The following is a 16,557-nucleotide window of genomic DNA, read 5'->3' as shown; positions in this document are numbered from 1 at the left end:
GATATGGAATGGAAAGGGAATGAAAACAAATAAAGGAAGAGAATAGTAATAAAAATATTATAGTTATTGGGTATCTGGTTCAAACTATGGAATGATAACAATTACCACCAACTAATGGATTTTGTTACTTGAAAGTGAGGGGGAGGTAACAAATTGGGGGAGTCCATTATCATCGAGTAATGGAATGCATTGATGAGTTGTTCAACCAAACATGAAGAAAGCGAATTGGTAATTGATTCGGTTGCTTAAAGCTTAAAAATAGGGAACCAAATGGGCTTTAATAGAATTTAACTTTCGGCAAAATGTTGGAATAAGATTTTTTTTTTTTTGTAAAAAGAAGATGAACCCTAAAACTATTGATGCCAATAATGGTTTATTGCTCTGTCCATGCTATTCTACGTGGACAATTTTGAAGTGACGTAGAGTGGTAATTAATTTTTTCTTAATCAATATTATAGCAAATTGTTCTAGCTCTTAGGCTAATTGCTTTTTCAGCTAATTTTATTTTTTGAAATCACTAATAGTAATAATTATTAACTTATCATGTTATAATGAACATTTATTAGCCAAACAAAGTGAGAGATGTTAATGGAAAGATAAAACAAGACATTGAGGTGTTTTTTTCCGAATGAAAGATTTTGCGATTAGTGTATCCTTACAAACGTATGACTATGTTATATTTGCTAGGTAAAGGTTTGGCAACTAGAGTCATCATTCATTAACTAGAGCTATTTAATGAAAAAGAATCAAGAAATTATGTCATCTGCTATTCCTTTGCACCTGAAATCAAGTAAGGTATCGTTAGAGTAGTATCCAAGTCCTCGTTTGGTTCACAAAATAAATAAATGAATCTCTTAACTAGTAATTCCCCCTTGGTAAGTAAAAACTTCTCACAAAATGTAAGAATCTTTGCTTCCCTTAATCAATCAAACTTTTTCCTTGAAAACAAATGTAAAGATTGAACTTTCTGAAACCATGAAATTTTGAATAATTGTTTCACTTGAAAGCTACATAGAGAAATCTATTTAACACTGAAGACATTGTCTCAAATCTGACAACTAAAAAGTGTATTCATTATACTGTTCAATCACTGGTGAAATATTCATATGACATGTGAGTAATTGCATCTAAGCAAGAATCAAACTTGAATCAACTTCAAGTCTCGACTATTGCAGCATGTCATGCAATAGATTCAGACGACGTTGAATTGCAAGGCGTTGAACTAAAATTTTCCACTACGATTGACACCTAAATACAATTACACTATGATTGAACACTAGAAACTAAGGTAGACGTTTTGTTGGCTATTCTCCAAAGGGGCCTACTTTCTGAAAAATATAAGCAAAGATCATACCAAAAAATATCATTCATGAACCCCGCCATGTAAACTAGAACTGCATTCCTGAAGCAAGAACTGCTGACGTGTTCTGGACTGAATGGCATTTCAGAAACCCAACGTCATGGAGCCAGATTATTGATTTTAGCAGAAGACAGCAATTCAACCATCGCTGAGCCAATGAAATGGATCTTTCATAGACTAAATGATCTGATTATGACTTGCAAGCTTCATCATTCAGTCAGTCTCTCAAAGAAATACAAGTATCCCATGTCCTTCGGTGGATTGACAGAAGCTCCAACTTTCTCATCATTGTATAGCACCCATTTACCGTCTTTCTTGATATGAGCAACATAATGGCCACAATGGGTTGAAGTTCCCATGTGACTCACAAACCCAAGGAGCATGTATCCTGTGTTATAATGTGGAATAATCAGCTTTCTTTTAGTAATTGAATTTGATAAAAAGCCAAAGTAAGGAGTAGAAGTTCGCAAAATAAAATAAAAGATTAATAAATCAACATCTAACGAACTACAAAATGCCTCTCTTCTCTATAACTTACTACCGAACAAATTCAAAAAAAATTGCAAATCTCAGAAGCTGGACAAGGTGGACAGACAGAGTGAATGAGATTTGATCGAGAGCGTGAAAGTGGCTGATTAGTACTTTCAAACGATTTCCTTAATCAGTGTGCCCACCTTTAAAGTGATAAGTAGAAGAAAATGAAATGAGGAATCAGGACACCAATAATAACAAAATAGACAAGCAGGAAAAAGTACACTGACAATAGCTTGCGTGCATCAGTAAATACTTTTATGCTTCAGGTATGAGAGGATGGACAACTTACTTCCTGGTCCATCTGGTAGTTCAGCTTCAGCAGCTGCAGCGCCACTGCTCGATGTATCCATGTCTGATGAGGATGCAGCATTAGGATTGCTAAAAATCCAGTCAGTTGCTTTTTCAATGTCTCCACCCTGGGCAAGTTTTTAAATCAACTTAAAAGTCGCAAAAGTTTCAATAGAACAGAGCACATGCACAAAGCCATAAGAAATACCGTAGATATGAGAGCCTTCCGAGCAACTTCTTCTTGAAAACCAAATGAAATTAATGTGTCAACTTTTGATTGGTCAACAGAAGCAGGAGCTTTTTGAGACATATGTGATATAGGCTCATCTATATCTGACAAGGGAACAAACAGAATTACAGCCAGCAATACTTGCAACTTTGCAAGCGACTGCCTAGTGATTGCAGTCCCACGAAAAGTTGATACGCTTCAATGAATGACATTAAAGCGACGTTATATCCTAATATTAGAAGGAATGTTTACCAGGATCATCCATGTGAGAAAGTAGCCAATTCATAGCCTCCTCAACTCCGACATTTGAAGTATTAATGGCAGCTTTTTCACAAAGAAGTTGGCCAAAACCCATAGACAGAAGCTGAGAAACAATATCCTCATTAGCTACAGGTCCAGTAAACTCTGCCTCACCATCAACTGCTGCAGATCAATAGCAAAAAAACAAAAGGTACATTATTACATCATTATTAGGTGTCCCTGTTGATTAAAAAAAAAACAAGTAAAATAGCTCAAAACGATCAAAAATGTCCCCACTACTTTCAGGTAAAATCTCTTCTCCAGGTTGAAGACCCTTGCTCCGCATGTGACTGATATCTATAATGTCGGGTACATCTATGTAGACATCTAGAATCCATAAAAGAAAAAATATGTTATTAACAGAAAATTCAACACTGGTGAAAATTTTTGCCAGGAAATACACAGATAAACGAGAGTACCAAGCTTTTTGGGCACCCATCCATCCTCCATAACAAACTTTCTCATGTGCAAGACCAAATAATCAGGGAAGGACGTCAGACCAGTAGTCCTGCCGGGAGCAAAATATTAGGTTATGAATCACAGCACCTCATACATGCAAGTCCAAGACATTGCTATTGTCATAAATTTTAAAAAAAGAAAGGCGCATAACGTAAAGCAAGAATGAAGAAGCTCAGACAAAACATCTCACTGCTTCGTGATCTCACCTACCACACAAGGGGGGGGGGGGATTGCAAGAGCCAAAATTGGCCTTAAGATAAAGAAATAGTATTATACACCTCATGACAGGATAAAGATCCAATTATTTATAATTTTAGAACAACACGCTTCTTCCCCCAATGTGGAAGAAATGAGCCAGGGAACAAGAAAACGAAATGCAAGCAGTAAATGATGCATCTTTACAGATCATTGCAAATGACTAAAGGCGTATTAAATTATCCAAAACAGCCAACCTACAGCACCAGGTGGAATTGACAACCAGGTCTTCCATGTAGAACTCAAAGCTCTAATCAGCCCTTACAAAAAGTAAACAGCACTACAAACTATATATATGCTTGGAAACAGGAGAAAAATAAACCTGTAAACTGCACTGCTACCGAAATACACTATCATGTAGTAGGCAAGTTAAAATCTGCTTAAATGACCACCAATCTGACTTATCAAATGGATATTGATAGCCACAACAAATATGTGCATCAAAGTAGATAAACTTACTTTGTTGCAGTTGCCTTGGCTTTCAATGCAGTGCTATAGAAGTCCATCACCTCCTCAGGAGCTGAGTAGCTAGCTAGGCAGGCTTCTAATGGCACCCTTGGACGAACTATTTCACCTGCAGCCCTGTTATATTACACAAGCTAAGCAATTTATTCAGTGAACAAGAGTGGAAGAAGAATTGAATGACAACCTAGTACATCAACTCACATATCTTTTCCTTCAGATTCTGCTTGAGTTTTCAATTTCTGGAACTCTTCTAGTTGATCTAGAATTTATATCACATCGCAGTCAAAATAAGGAACAGATAAACAAACTTCGAGTAAAAACATAGTGTGTGCGTGTGTGAGTGTTTACGCATGTATATATCAAAATCTGTATATACCCCCTCCGTCCCAAATTAGTTTCAAACTTTCAACAGTAAGTTGGGTGGTTATTAATTGTGATTTTATTGAAAATTTGGACGTGATAGGTGATAGTGGGGTATTATTACTGAAGGAGGGACAAAGTCGGGTATTATTTTATTAAAAGAGAGAGTGGTGGGCCAAAAGGCACAGGAGGGAAGTATTACAATATTAGAGAGACCATTCTTAAAATAGAAGTGTTCAAAGTATCCTAGGACGAACGATAAAGAAAGTGTTCAAACTATTCCGAGACAGATAGAGTATTATTTTGAAATATATATGTATTGCACCTATAACAGAACTGAATGCAACCACATAGCATACCTTTATTTGTAGCTGCATGCAATGGGATATTGAGAGAAAGAATGTAGTCATATCGCCTATTATACGTAACTTTTCCAGAGGGACACTGAATTCGATCTTCAATGCCAAATTTGAAATTTCTCGAGGGATCCAATTTCGGGTTCCCGGCATTAACCCTCTCAACTTGCTCTAGAAGATGTAGGAAATACTCTAATGCATCCTAGCCAGAGACAAGCATCCAAGTAATCAACATCAAAAAAAAAATGTTTGAGCAGCAAGAATAGAAGAACCACTGTCAGCTACATTTACAGATTATATGTCATACAAAGACAATTAACTCAGACATGGGTAAAAACAAGTCTTTTAACAATGCTGCGTACAGAAGAATGGATTAACTCTGATCTGTGTGTTGCATAAGAGTGATAAAACATATAAGACTGAACATAGGAGTGATAACCCTACTGCGACTATTTTTGCATCTAGGATGTGGCAAGTAGAACTCTTAAACAGATCAGCTTGTGTTATGCGGTTTCAGGATTGCATTAGGGGCACTGTATTTTAATCTCAACCGCGTCACCGCGTTTAGAAGGTTTTTGAGTTTGCCACAACCGTATATAAGACCATGACAGCCGCATCGCCCACAAAGTTGTTTAGGCGATTGTGACTGCATCCAAGATATAGAACTATGATTAGGGTGTGATGTGTTGACTTTCAGGTCAACTCTCTTGTTATGTTTTTCTGTCAACAAATTTTCAACTATAGGCCCAAAAAATGTTCTAAACCTGCAAGATACGAGTCAGCTAAAATTTGCAGTCCTAGGTAGAAGATACACTTAAAATTTGAACTTAAAAACTAAATAGACCTTGACCATTTGTCACAATGCATAAATTCCATGTGTACATTGACAGCAGGATTACAAATAAGTACTTTTCAATTTCACAGACTTTCTCAGTAGATTTCATTTCAATGCAGCTGTATGACCTCAATATAAAACATGGGAGACCCCTGCGCTATTTTCAGAGAAGAAACAGCACGTCATCAAAGAATGTCATCCAATAATGCAATTGCTTTTCATGCACAACAAAATGAAAATGTACAAACCTGCTGTCTCATGGTAGAGAATTCTGGATGACTGGCAGCAATAACTGTCTTGAACATCTGGGGAGGAATACCTTCCTGTTTCTGAAAGTCCAAATACAACGAAGAAAGTAAAATATCATTCTTTTGTAGAGAGGCAACAAAGTTCTCAGCAAACAAATAAAGATTTTTCCAGCAGTAGCAATACTCAGGTGCAGCCATCATATCATGCACAACAACCAAACAACCCAGCCGTTTCGTGTTTTGTTAACACAAGATGGAGATTAAAAGACAAAATCTATTGCAAAGCAACCAAAATATTTCTGGGACGATTAACTTATGGGTGCCTGAAATTTTCCATCAAAACCTCTAGCCAGAAGGCATAGCTGATTCATAGATCTTATCAATCCTCAGGGGAGAACACTGCTTAGAATCAACCACTAAATGCCAGACACATAAGTTAAATCTGTAGGATGATAAAGAATTCACTGCCTTAGTAGAGCATAGCCAGAAGGCATAGCTGATTCATAGATCTTATCAATCCTCAGGGGAGAACACTGCTTAGAATCAACCACTAAATGCCAGACACATAAGTTAAATCTGTAGGGTGATAAAGAATTCACTGCCTTAGTAGAGCACAAACCTAAAAGCTAATCAGCGATGAGAAGTATGTTTCTACTCGCTACTTTGAAATGCATAGCTTTCTTTCTACAGTCCAGCCTTAGACAGATCCTCCAATTGAGTAGCACGCTCACATCAACAGTCTGGAAATGGGTAAAGTAAGTTCCCTTGGGGCCAGAAATATAACAGAAAACCCTTAGATGGTGATCTGATTTATAAAAGTTTTACTAGAGCATCGTGAATCTTTATGGGTGGTAGGGATACCGTGACACTCAATTCTAGACTGATGGAGTAGCTATCACCATGAACTGAATTCTGACACACCAAAACTGAAAATCTAATTGAACTGTCTACAGATGACGGGAACTATGTCAGCATAGAGCACACCTGAACAGCAAGAAAATAAAATATTTTCAATACTACACACTCAAGAGATTGGAATGGTGAGTGGTTGAAGATCCACCTTCCTTCCCTGGGATCTCAAGTTCCATTTGTATCCCCCTTCCCCCCCCCCCCCCTCCATGAGATAAGGAGACTACTGCATACATTAACACAGACATGACAATAGACACCTCCATTGGTATTCACAGCAATTACTGCACTGAATACAACCAGTGAAGCAAAAGGCACTCCTTTTGTCTTGTTAGGGAGAAGGAGAAATAACTAGAGATGAGAATCTAAGTTATCTACAACAAATTCATAAAGATACTTCCCCCATTCTGAAATAAAATAGTCTGCTCAGAAATGAAACATACCTTTAATTGGAGAAAAAGTGGAAAAAATGACATAATTAGCCTTCAGAATTCTCTCATCAAACACCTTTAACCTAACTTTATTAAATTTTCACACCTACAAGAATCTCCTAACAACTCCCGTCTCCCCCTAATTACTAAACTGTCAAGCATTTCAACCCATTCTTTCGTATTCTTCATCTTTGCACGCCATTTCTTTAGGGTTTCTCCTTAATGTTCTCTTCATTTCTCCTTCTCAAGCACGCATGAATCAGAAATTCTTCTTTGCAAGTTGGCCAAAGCTCCTTCATATCTGTCAGTGTAGTTTGTAGAAAATAAAATATCCTCCATATCTCCTCTCTAATTCATAGAAGCCAAAGCTCATAAAAATGTTCAAATTCTGGGTAAAATTTTGGAGCGTTGTTGCGATTTTCAGGGTTCGAAAAAATTGCGAGAAATAATATATATCTTGTGCGCTTTTGTGGGGTTGAAATTTTGGGGAAAAGTCGAGGAATTTTAGTTTTGGGGTTGAAATTTTTGGGGAGACATTGCACACCTACTGAGTACGCTCTCGGAATCCATAGAATAAAGCCGAACTGTCTTTTTTCTATCTTCTCTTTGCATTTCTCATTCTTCCTCTCGGGTTGCGAATTCGTTAGAGGATTATCCCTCTCCTTCCTTTTCTTATTTATAGGGTAAAATGACTTTTTACCCATTGAAAGTGCTAATTCTAAAATCGAGTGTCAAACCCCTATGTTTCATTTGTAATAATTGACAAGTGCCTTAGTGCCTTAGTGGAGCAGGTTCAAATAGCTACGGATGAGAAGACACCAAAGACATGTAACTGTATTGCTCATCAAAAGATTAGTGTCTACAAGACTACAACTAATCCATGAGGCCTACAACTGAAGCAAAGAATTACAAGAAAAGTTAAAAGGCATTTAGGAACTACATTCGCACAAGGAGAATATGAGGGCGAAACAATTCCAAAAATCACCTCTGAAGATGGACTTGAATATCTCCCAGATAGCAATCCATGACCTAGTTTTGTCCTGTGCCACAATAAAGTTCAAACACAAGTAATGTACCAAGGGGAAATAAACTCATCCCATAAAGTCCCAGTATTTCTACTTTCTACTACGGTTATACAATCACAAAGCTTTTATCAATGAGATACTTAAACATCTTAAAATGAACACGACAAGACAAGTGGGAAGACCTATTTTCGCGACATAGGAAAGATAATCAAGCAAAGAAAGAAAAATGTAACACCCAATAGGGACTATGACAATCTCGACATCATGATAATTACCCAGTTTTCGGAAAGTAACTTGATGTTATACAACTTAAGCGCTTCCTATCCATTTCAGGTCTTCAGGGTTCATAGAAATGGAAACATATCACAATTTTCAAGCATATATTGATATTCAGCAGCAAAAAAACTTAATCATGACTGCATAGTAGAATATAAGCATCCTAAGTTCATTCACTACATACATTACCATTTACCCAGTAAGTAGGTCACTGCGGAAACAGGAGCTTATGTAAGAAGGAATCTAACATCTCGCAGACAGCATTACTCGTATAATCTTGGCTCAATATTCTGGTCCCCCATACCGCCAACATATAAAATATATAAGATATATACACATAAAAACACAAGCGTGCTCCCCAATCGGACATTTAGATATATAATATAAGAGTCAACGCCCCCACCCCTTCCCCCCCCCAACTCCCTTATGGTTCATCCACCTCTCTTATTACATGGACATCTTTCCCATCGGGGGAACCCTCAAATTTAACAATCATGATCATTCACGCATCACTAACGGTTCGTTCAGTGCCATTTTTCAGTTCGATTAATTTCAAAGAACTACCTTTTATCAAAAAACTACCTTTTGGATATTTTAACAAATATCTTCCAAAATACTACCATATCACAATTTGATTCCGTTATTGACTTACGCATGGTACTCACGTGACCTTATTCAACACCATTTCAAGCTCGAATTGGTAGTGGCGTCACGAATGGTGGGGAGAAGGTTGGAGAAGATTACATGACTACCATGTACAAGTCAATAGAGGAATGAACGGTCAAACTTAACAGTGACCGCCATCTAATAGTATCCTTAAAAGAATTTGCTATTAAAAATAGAGTTTTGGAAAAGTTAATTAAAAGGTAGTTTTTTGGGAAAAAGTTTCTTCTCACAGGTAGTTCCTTAAAAATTTTCCTATTCATTTATATGGGTGTCATTTTTAAGTACAAAGGTATCATTTTATGAGTGTTCTAATACTTGCATCTTCCTATTCTGCGCCATAAACATCCATATCAGAAATCAGTTCAAGCAAATTTCTATATTAACCCTTTCCTCGTAATGTAGGAGAAATATCAATGATAGATGACCTAGCAGCTATAGTCTCAGACTCTCAGTGATAGAACTAAAAAGAAACAAAGAACTGCTAGCTCACTTACAACTGCATATTCAGGTCCACAGTTGGATCAGCAGGAGCATCATCAAAAGCGCTTTTCAAGCTCCGATTTGCAAAATATCTGATTGAATAATCACACAATAAACCTTGAATTGATTAATTAATTATAAAAAAAACTTCGGAGAAAGTCCTCATAATTTAGCCAGCTAGAAGCCAATATAAAATTATTATAACCAACCTAGAAACAAAAGCATTCGTGGTATATGCTACTTGCATGGTTGCTGCCAGATAACAACTGTGACAAAAGACAAGGAACAATTAGTGGGGGGCCCAAAGTAAGCAATGACCTAATGAAACCACATTCGAAAGTAAATCACCTATTGCCAAGATTGACAAGTCCAGTATAACCAGGGCCAAATAATGGCTGAAGTGCCTCTGCACTTTCTTGTAGCCGGTTCCAATCAAAGTTCGTATTCTGGTCAAGCTCCCTTTCCGCAGTGGTCATTTCAGTCTAACAGAGAATTGAATTAGAAATGTCAGATAATAGGAATACATACATGAGGAGAGGGAACAAATTGGACTGAAACATCCCTGCCCACACTCCCACAAAGAAACAGAAAAGTAATAGCTGAACTATAAGCCTTGGGACTCAGAATGAATTAAAAGAGGATGATCATGAAAGAGATAGTAATCACTTACTAGCTCCTAAAATAAGGAACATCATATTTCAAGCTACCTCAGCTTCCCCGCTTAGGCAAATAATAAAATGCTATAAACATGACATCAGACATATTTTCTTGCTTGAAAGCATGCAAAGCCCGAATAATTTAAAAGAGAAGTATTTCACAGACAGTGACACTAGTCATGCGAAGGGAGCCGAATAAAGACATCAAGGGAGATGCAATTCACAGAGTCAACAAAGAGCATACTGAATGACCATGTAATATATCCTCAGCCGATGTGATTACTCAAGCCTACTTCTATAGAATCAAATGAGTGTAAAGTTTGATTTCTGGAGCTAAATGAAAAACTAATCAGAACCCTGACTTATTTGTCTCTCTCCACAACTAATCCAAAACTTCAGGCAATTAGGGAAAAAAGAAGAAACTATAAGTACAAGCTAAGGAAAAAAGATTCAGGGTACTAACCTTTTGCAATGAAGAAAAATCTATCCCAAAGTGCGCCAAGTGATGCGGAAGAAGCGGGTCAATGACACTCTCATCCTCCGGATAAGAGAAAACATCTAACATGACAAAATGTATTAAACAATATTATATCCAACCTTAACAAATATGTCAACTCTTAATGACTAAATGTGATATGCTTTTGCTCAGAAGGAGCTTAGGAACCTATTAATTAAAAACTTATAATATACTGCAGGTAGGTCATCAAAAGACACAAAATGTGGCAAACATCAATAAGCTATGGTAGAGCTTCTTACTTTTGATTACAGCAATGTCCCCCGAATAACCTATAAGCTAATTACTAGAAAGGAAGCCAAAAAAGGGAAAGGGAGGGAAGAGAAATAAGAAAAGAAAAAAGACCCCCCCCCTCCAAACTCTCAGAAGACCAAGTCACTTCCATAACAAATGGAAGATCTAGAACATGATTCAATACAAATGTATACGACATAATTCAAAGGAAAGCAATGATCAGTTCAAACAGCATCTACAGGCTAAAAGATTGCCGACAAAAAGGGTTTAATCTCACCATACTTCTAGGCTATAGCTCACCGGTGTCAAAATATTCTACTTCTACAGTCTCCATTTCGCTTTGCTTAATATGTTCTAATTTCTGGATAAAATTCAGCATCTGATTCCCAAGGGAAAAGCAGATGGAATTCCTCAAGTTTCTTATCATGTTAGCTCCTATAAAGCCATGCAATTTTTAAAGAAACATAGTGAACTGTGAACTGCTCCTCTATGTATTAGTCCACATACAGCAGAGTCATATTGCATACCAAATGTCCACTCACATACTTCAGCCCTTAGACTCGAACAACCTTTTATCTCTTTAAAGATAGCTACAAAGACCGAACTAAAGACAACTAGTCCCTCTATTTTATTTTTCATTTGTTCACCATTTGACTTCCAAATGCACCAAGGATCAAAGCAAACATAGTGTCACATATATTTCTTTCCTCAGGGCTAGGTCCAACTTTATAATTCTTTCCTCAGGCCACAAGTTGACAATTATAGCTAATACCCAAGCTCAAATTTTCCAATTTTCTATTCCACCGTTACTAGAGTTTTTAGAACTTCTTATTGTACGTTAAAAGTATAACCTGCTCCTTCCTAGTCAATACTACAAATATTCCTCTCCACCATAAATCAAAATGGATTAGCCTTAAGGTATCACTTCAAAGTTGAGGAAATTTTTATTAAACCTTACATTTATTAATCTCATTAGCACAAGACCGAAAAGATTAGCATGTAATTCAAATCTTTAACAGAGTTAAAAGCACTTATAAGCCTGAAAAATCCATTTTAGAGAGATCTAAATGATAGAACGTTCAAAAATTTGACCTCGTCTTCTTGCTAGGCTCAAACAGAGAATGATGCAAGTAATCTACAAAATTTGTCTATTTGTAACAATGCTGAATTATTTTAATAGGTATTTTCCAACTTTGTAAGACAGATAATTAAACCATATGTCTCAACATAGCATCTATTCTTGATACTGTGAGTAGTACGCTACTCATTTGCCTTTGCAATTAGAAGGGTAAGGCTAAAGCAGCCTACGTACAATCAACAGGGTAAGGCTCCGTATGTATTACAATTACCACTCGTTACCTGCCCTTAAAGACAGCTTTGGTTAGGGAGATGGTGATGACTGATGGGTATGGAGCAATGGTCTGCAATTAAGGTTAGGGAGATGGTGATGACTGATGGGTATGGAGCAATGGTCTGCAATTAAAGATGATCCATGAACTCCAATTGAAGTTATATTGAAAAATGAGGTGGTATACAAGAGATAGGCTAAAAAGGAAGAGTAAAATGAACTCTTTCATATCTAATCCTTCCCAATACTTCCATCAACAATTATAACCAACTAAGTCCACTTCACAAATTTTATAATGAGAAAAGTGTGTGGACTTACCAATAATAATAACATTAATATGATTACTTTCCAGCAACTTGTAATATATGGTAATAAGTATCTAATACAAAAATTGTGGTTTCCCTTGTCCAGTTGACCATACTTACAATTCTACAAACTCAATTTTCCTAAACAAACCTAGAGTAATATTAGCATCACAGTGACTCAGATTGCCAACTGTAAACTCGCATTTTATTAACTTAAGAACCATTAAGATATTCAACTTTGGGTCACAATTACAATTGTCATACATATATATAGCATACCCAAGCATCATATACTCCTATAATTATATGAAAAACGAAATGGTAAACAAAGAAAAGCATCAAGAAACGTAAACAAAGCAGCCTTGAATATTTTTTAGATAAAGATGCTACTCTCACATGACAAAAAGGACAAGACAAAATACTAGGAAGAGCCATTAAAAACACTATTGTCAGAGACACATTACATACAAAAGCAATGCTACCTGCTGCTTCCAGATCAGCTGTTATCGTGCCAAGCTTCACTGCAAGAGGGTATTTTGTCTCATTGTAATGGTCAATGGCATGGTTGTTACCACCAGTTCCATCCCAATTTTTTCTACCACAGAGGATCATTCCATCTGTTAGATTTAACCAAAGATTATCTGTTTTATCACACTTTGCGCATTTCCACCCAGATGGAGGAACAATAATGTCATTGTCGATCTGTGGCAGATTCATGGCGTATGCACTGGCTTGCTTCTCAGCTACCCAGGCTGAAACTTGCTCTTTCCGCTCAACACCCTCGGCCAATAAAATAGCATCAGCTGCCAACCTTACCTAAAGTATAAACATGTCAAGCAAAGACCAGGCAGAGCTCTATCTGAATTTTTCAAATATACAGCTAGTCCCTCTACAAACATTGACTGTCCCAATCAATTGTGTTGATGCAAACTACTTACTCATAAACAACGTAAATTATTGTTTCAACATCTTAAAATCCTATTAGCTTGCATAAAATATGATACCCAAACTGCACGATTGCCTGATAACAAGAGTCCTCAGCTGATATCTAAGCCAAGCTGAAATAAGGAAAGGATCTTTTTATTTCAAAGGAGCAGTAATTACCTTTTCCGGCAACACAACTGAGGGAAACGGAAGACTAGCATAGTGTGGCAAGATAATGATGCTACATGATTCTTCATATTGAGGTTCACCGCTACCAAAACCCCCTTCCACACCTACAATTATACCAAGGTAAGTTTTCTCTCTCCACCATCACAGGGGATTCAACCCAAAAGCACATCAAGAAGGATTACACCTAGTGGACTAGATTAATATGTAGCACATAAAATCAATCAAAAAACTATCATTATGACGGTATGACCATTGTAGGTTACACCCTCTGTTTCAAAATACATAGCTCATTTAGATAAGGGGAGAGTATAAAATATAAAGTCAATATATTGAGGTAGAAAAGTATGTAATTAGAGATATAGGCACTTACCAAGACCATGCACATTATCATTTCTTTTTGCAGTATCATTTGTCGTAAATAACTGACACCTTTAATCAACTTTAAATCTTAAGTTTCAAAATTAGCATCATTTTATAGCACCTTTAGTAGATAAACCATCTCTTATCCTTTTTATATCTACCTGTCCATGCCTGAAAATTCAAGTCATAAAGGTCTGCTCATGTTATCTAAGCTATGGTAATATAGGCCCAGCTGCACAGGTAGTATTTATGGCATAACATAAATTCCCTTCTACTGGTTTTTGCTATATCTACCATTATAAGTGTTTGGTTTGATTGGGAAGGGAGGGGGGGTAGAGTCTTCCTATACCATCTCACAGCTAATTTATGGTTGTAAGAATGTACATTACTTATCAAACCCTGCCATCCCATGGTTTCATGAAACCTGAACTCAGTTATTCCCATACTGAATATACTCTTATAACAATTTGCTCTCAATCAAACACGAATTCAGAAGCATACCTATGGCCAATATAGTTGGCTTTTTAGAAGGCCTGTCTTCTTCTGAAACCACCTTCTTTGTCTGCTTAATATGAAGATAAACTGGATTCCCGGTCTTCTGGTAGTTCCAATCCACAAAATCTTCCCCAAACGCAAGGAAAGAACTCATATCCACATATAAACCACCTTTCGATTTCTAGAACAACAACAGAGAAACTTCAGCATAACAAGATTCAAGAAAAACATAATCAACATTAGTAATCTCTTTCTGAGTACAAATTCCATCCACTGAACTCTACCAAAAGCCACTCAGCTCAATAATGCAAACAAAATTATAAGCAGATATGCATGAATTAGTTTCTATTGCATGGATTTCCGCTAACAAATGGAACTAATTAGGACGCAAAAATTTCAACACATATATCAAATTCAATCTATTCTCAAATGCAGCGCCGAAAAACCTAGGTTTTAAACAAAATCGTTAGCTACAACATTGCAAACTTCTTTCGCCTAAAATTCAATCCACTGAAGTTTACCAAAAGTCGCTCAATCATGCAAAACACAATAATTAATAGCAGAAATGCAAGAATTAGTTTCTTTTGCATGAATTTCCGCTAACAAATGGAACTGAAATTCAATCATTCTTCAATGCAGCGCCGGAAAACCTAGGTTTTACACACAATCTTTAGCTACAACATTTCAAACCTCTTTCGACTAAAATTCAACATAAAGATAAAACAGCATCATCATTCAATAGGTCAAAGAAACGATCGACAACTACACGGGATTAAACATTTGCTCAAATACACGAGAAAAGAAAAAAAGAAACAAGAAAAAATCAGCGAAAAATGCAAAAGAAAACTCACCGGAGTATCAAAAGAAACGCAACATTCTTGTTTGAAGATGCGATTGGTTGGTTCAGGGATTCGAACACGATGAAGGTGCGCTCTGAGATCTTCCATGGCGTCCACCATGCTTGATTATCAATGGAAGAGAGGAGAGAGAAAATGAGAATCAGTGTTTTTTTTTTTTTTGCCCTAAGCTTATAGCAAGTGACTTTTGCGCCGAATAAAATGTCGTTGGTTCATATACACACACAAGTTTTCGTGTTTTGATTGTTTAGAGGCGCTAAGTATGAAAATGAGAATGACAGAATTATTCATATGTTTCTTTTTGTTTTTTGTCTTTTTGATATTTTGGTTTTGAGATATTTTGATCATGACTTGTAATATTTGCAAATTGGATGGATCATAAACAATATTGACATATTGTTACTTGTTTAATGATTCTGGACATATTGTTACTTGTTTAAGTTTTTTTCAGTTTTTTTCACCACATAGCTCGAGTTTTCAAAAACTTCACCAGATACTTCTATATTTTCAAAATTCACAAGTTATCCCCGAGTTTTATGTGAACCCACTCAAATATTCTTAATGACCAACGGCGTTAACTGTCATTAGTCTTAATCATAATTAACTCCTAATTAACCTAACTAAACCTTAATTAACCTAACTAAACCCTATACCATCACTCTAATAACCCTAACCCCCTCCCTACCACCCATTTGACCCACACCTCAGCACCCCCAACAGCCCCTTCCCCTACCCTCGTAGCCCCTACCCACCTCGCAACCCCCACCACCCCGCCAAAACCCCCATTCCCCTCATTCCCGTCAATTTTCAACCCCTCTTTCTCTCTCCTCTTCATCCTCAGTCCCTATAATGCAACAATTTCGCTTAACCCTACAATTTGAGGATGTATAGTAACAATTCGAACCAAGAGTGAGCATCCATTTTCGAGACTGATGAGAAGCGCATGAAAGAGACGAAGATGAAGAGGGGAGAGAGAGAGGGTTTGAAAATCGACAGGGGTTAGGGAAGGGATGGTTTCGGCGGAGTGTTGGGGGAGAGGGGCTGCGGGGGTGGGGGAAGGGGTTGCTGGGGTGGTGGGAGGGTGGGGGAGGGGGATATGGTTAGTTAGGTTTTAGGGTTTAATTAGGTTAATTAGGATTTAGTTAGGTTAATTAGGGGTTAATTACGATTAAGACTAACAACGTGTAACATCGCTAGTC

The 16,557-nt window shown here is 36.9% G+C and overlaps 1 protein-coding gene across 5 annotated transcripts; it reads right to left on the bottom strand.

Moving 5' to 3' along the window:
- Nucleotides 1-1,052: 1,052 nt before the first annotated feature.
- On the bottom strand, nucleotides 1,053-15,650 carry LOC104907251 (ubiquitin carboxyl-terminal hydrolase 14). Of its 5 annotated transcripts, none has more exons than XM_010696155.4 (19): nucleotides 15,353-15,650; nucleotides 14,508-14,682; nucleotides 13,638-13,750; nucleotides 13,016-13,349; nucleotides 10,596-10,690; nucleotides 9,825-9,958; nucleotides 9,686-9,742; nucleotides 9,491-9,568; nucleotides 8,015-8,069; nucleotides 5,690-5,770; nucleotides 4,610-4,808; nucleotides 4,092-4,149; nucleotides 3,885-4,007; nucleotides 3,131-3,219; nucleotides 2,949-3,038; nucleotides 2,664-2,834; nucleotides 2,391-2,509; nucleotides 2,184-2,310; nucleotides 1,053-1,748 (listed from the first exon to the last, which is right to left on the bottom strand). In XM_010696155.4, the coding sequence occupies exons 1-19, from the start codon at nucleotides 15,458-15,460 to the stop codon at nucleotides 1,570-1,572; spliced, it is 2,385 nt and encodes a 794-aa protein (XP_010694457.1). In that variant the 5' UTR covers nucleotides 15,461-15,650; the 3' UTR covers nucleotides 1,053-1,569. The 5 variants fall into 5 exon arrangements, with proteins under 5 accessions (XP_010694457.1, XP_010694455.1, XP_010694456.1 ...); XM_010696153.4 differs by having other exon boundaries at nucleotides 2,391-2,515; nucleotides 2,664-2,831; nucleotides 15,353-15,644; XM_010696154.4 differs by having other exon boundaries at nucleotides 2,391-2,515; nucleotides 2,664-2,831; nucleotides 2,952-3,038; nucleotides 15,353-15,643.
- Between the last annotated feature and the right edge of the window lie 907 nt (nucleotides 15,651-16,557).

This window comes from Beta vulgaris, chromosome 4, assembly GCF_026745355.1.
Source record: "Beta vulgaris subsp. vulgaris cultivar EL10 chromosome 4, EL10.2, whole genome shotgun sequence".
In the NCBI taxonomy this organism is placed as follows: Eukaryota; Viridiplantae; Streptophyta; class Magnoliopsida; order Caryophyllales; family Amaranthaceae; genus Beta; species Beta vulgaris.
This window is presented reverse-complemented; position numbering and strand designations above follow the sequence as displayed.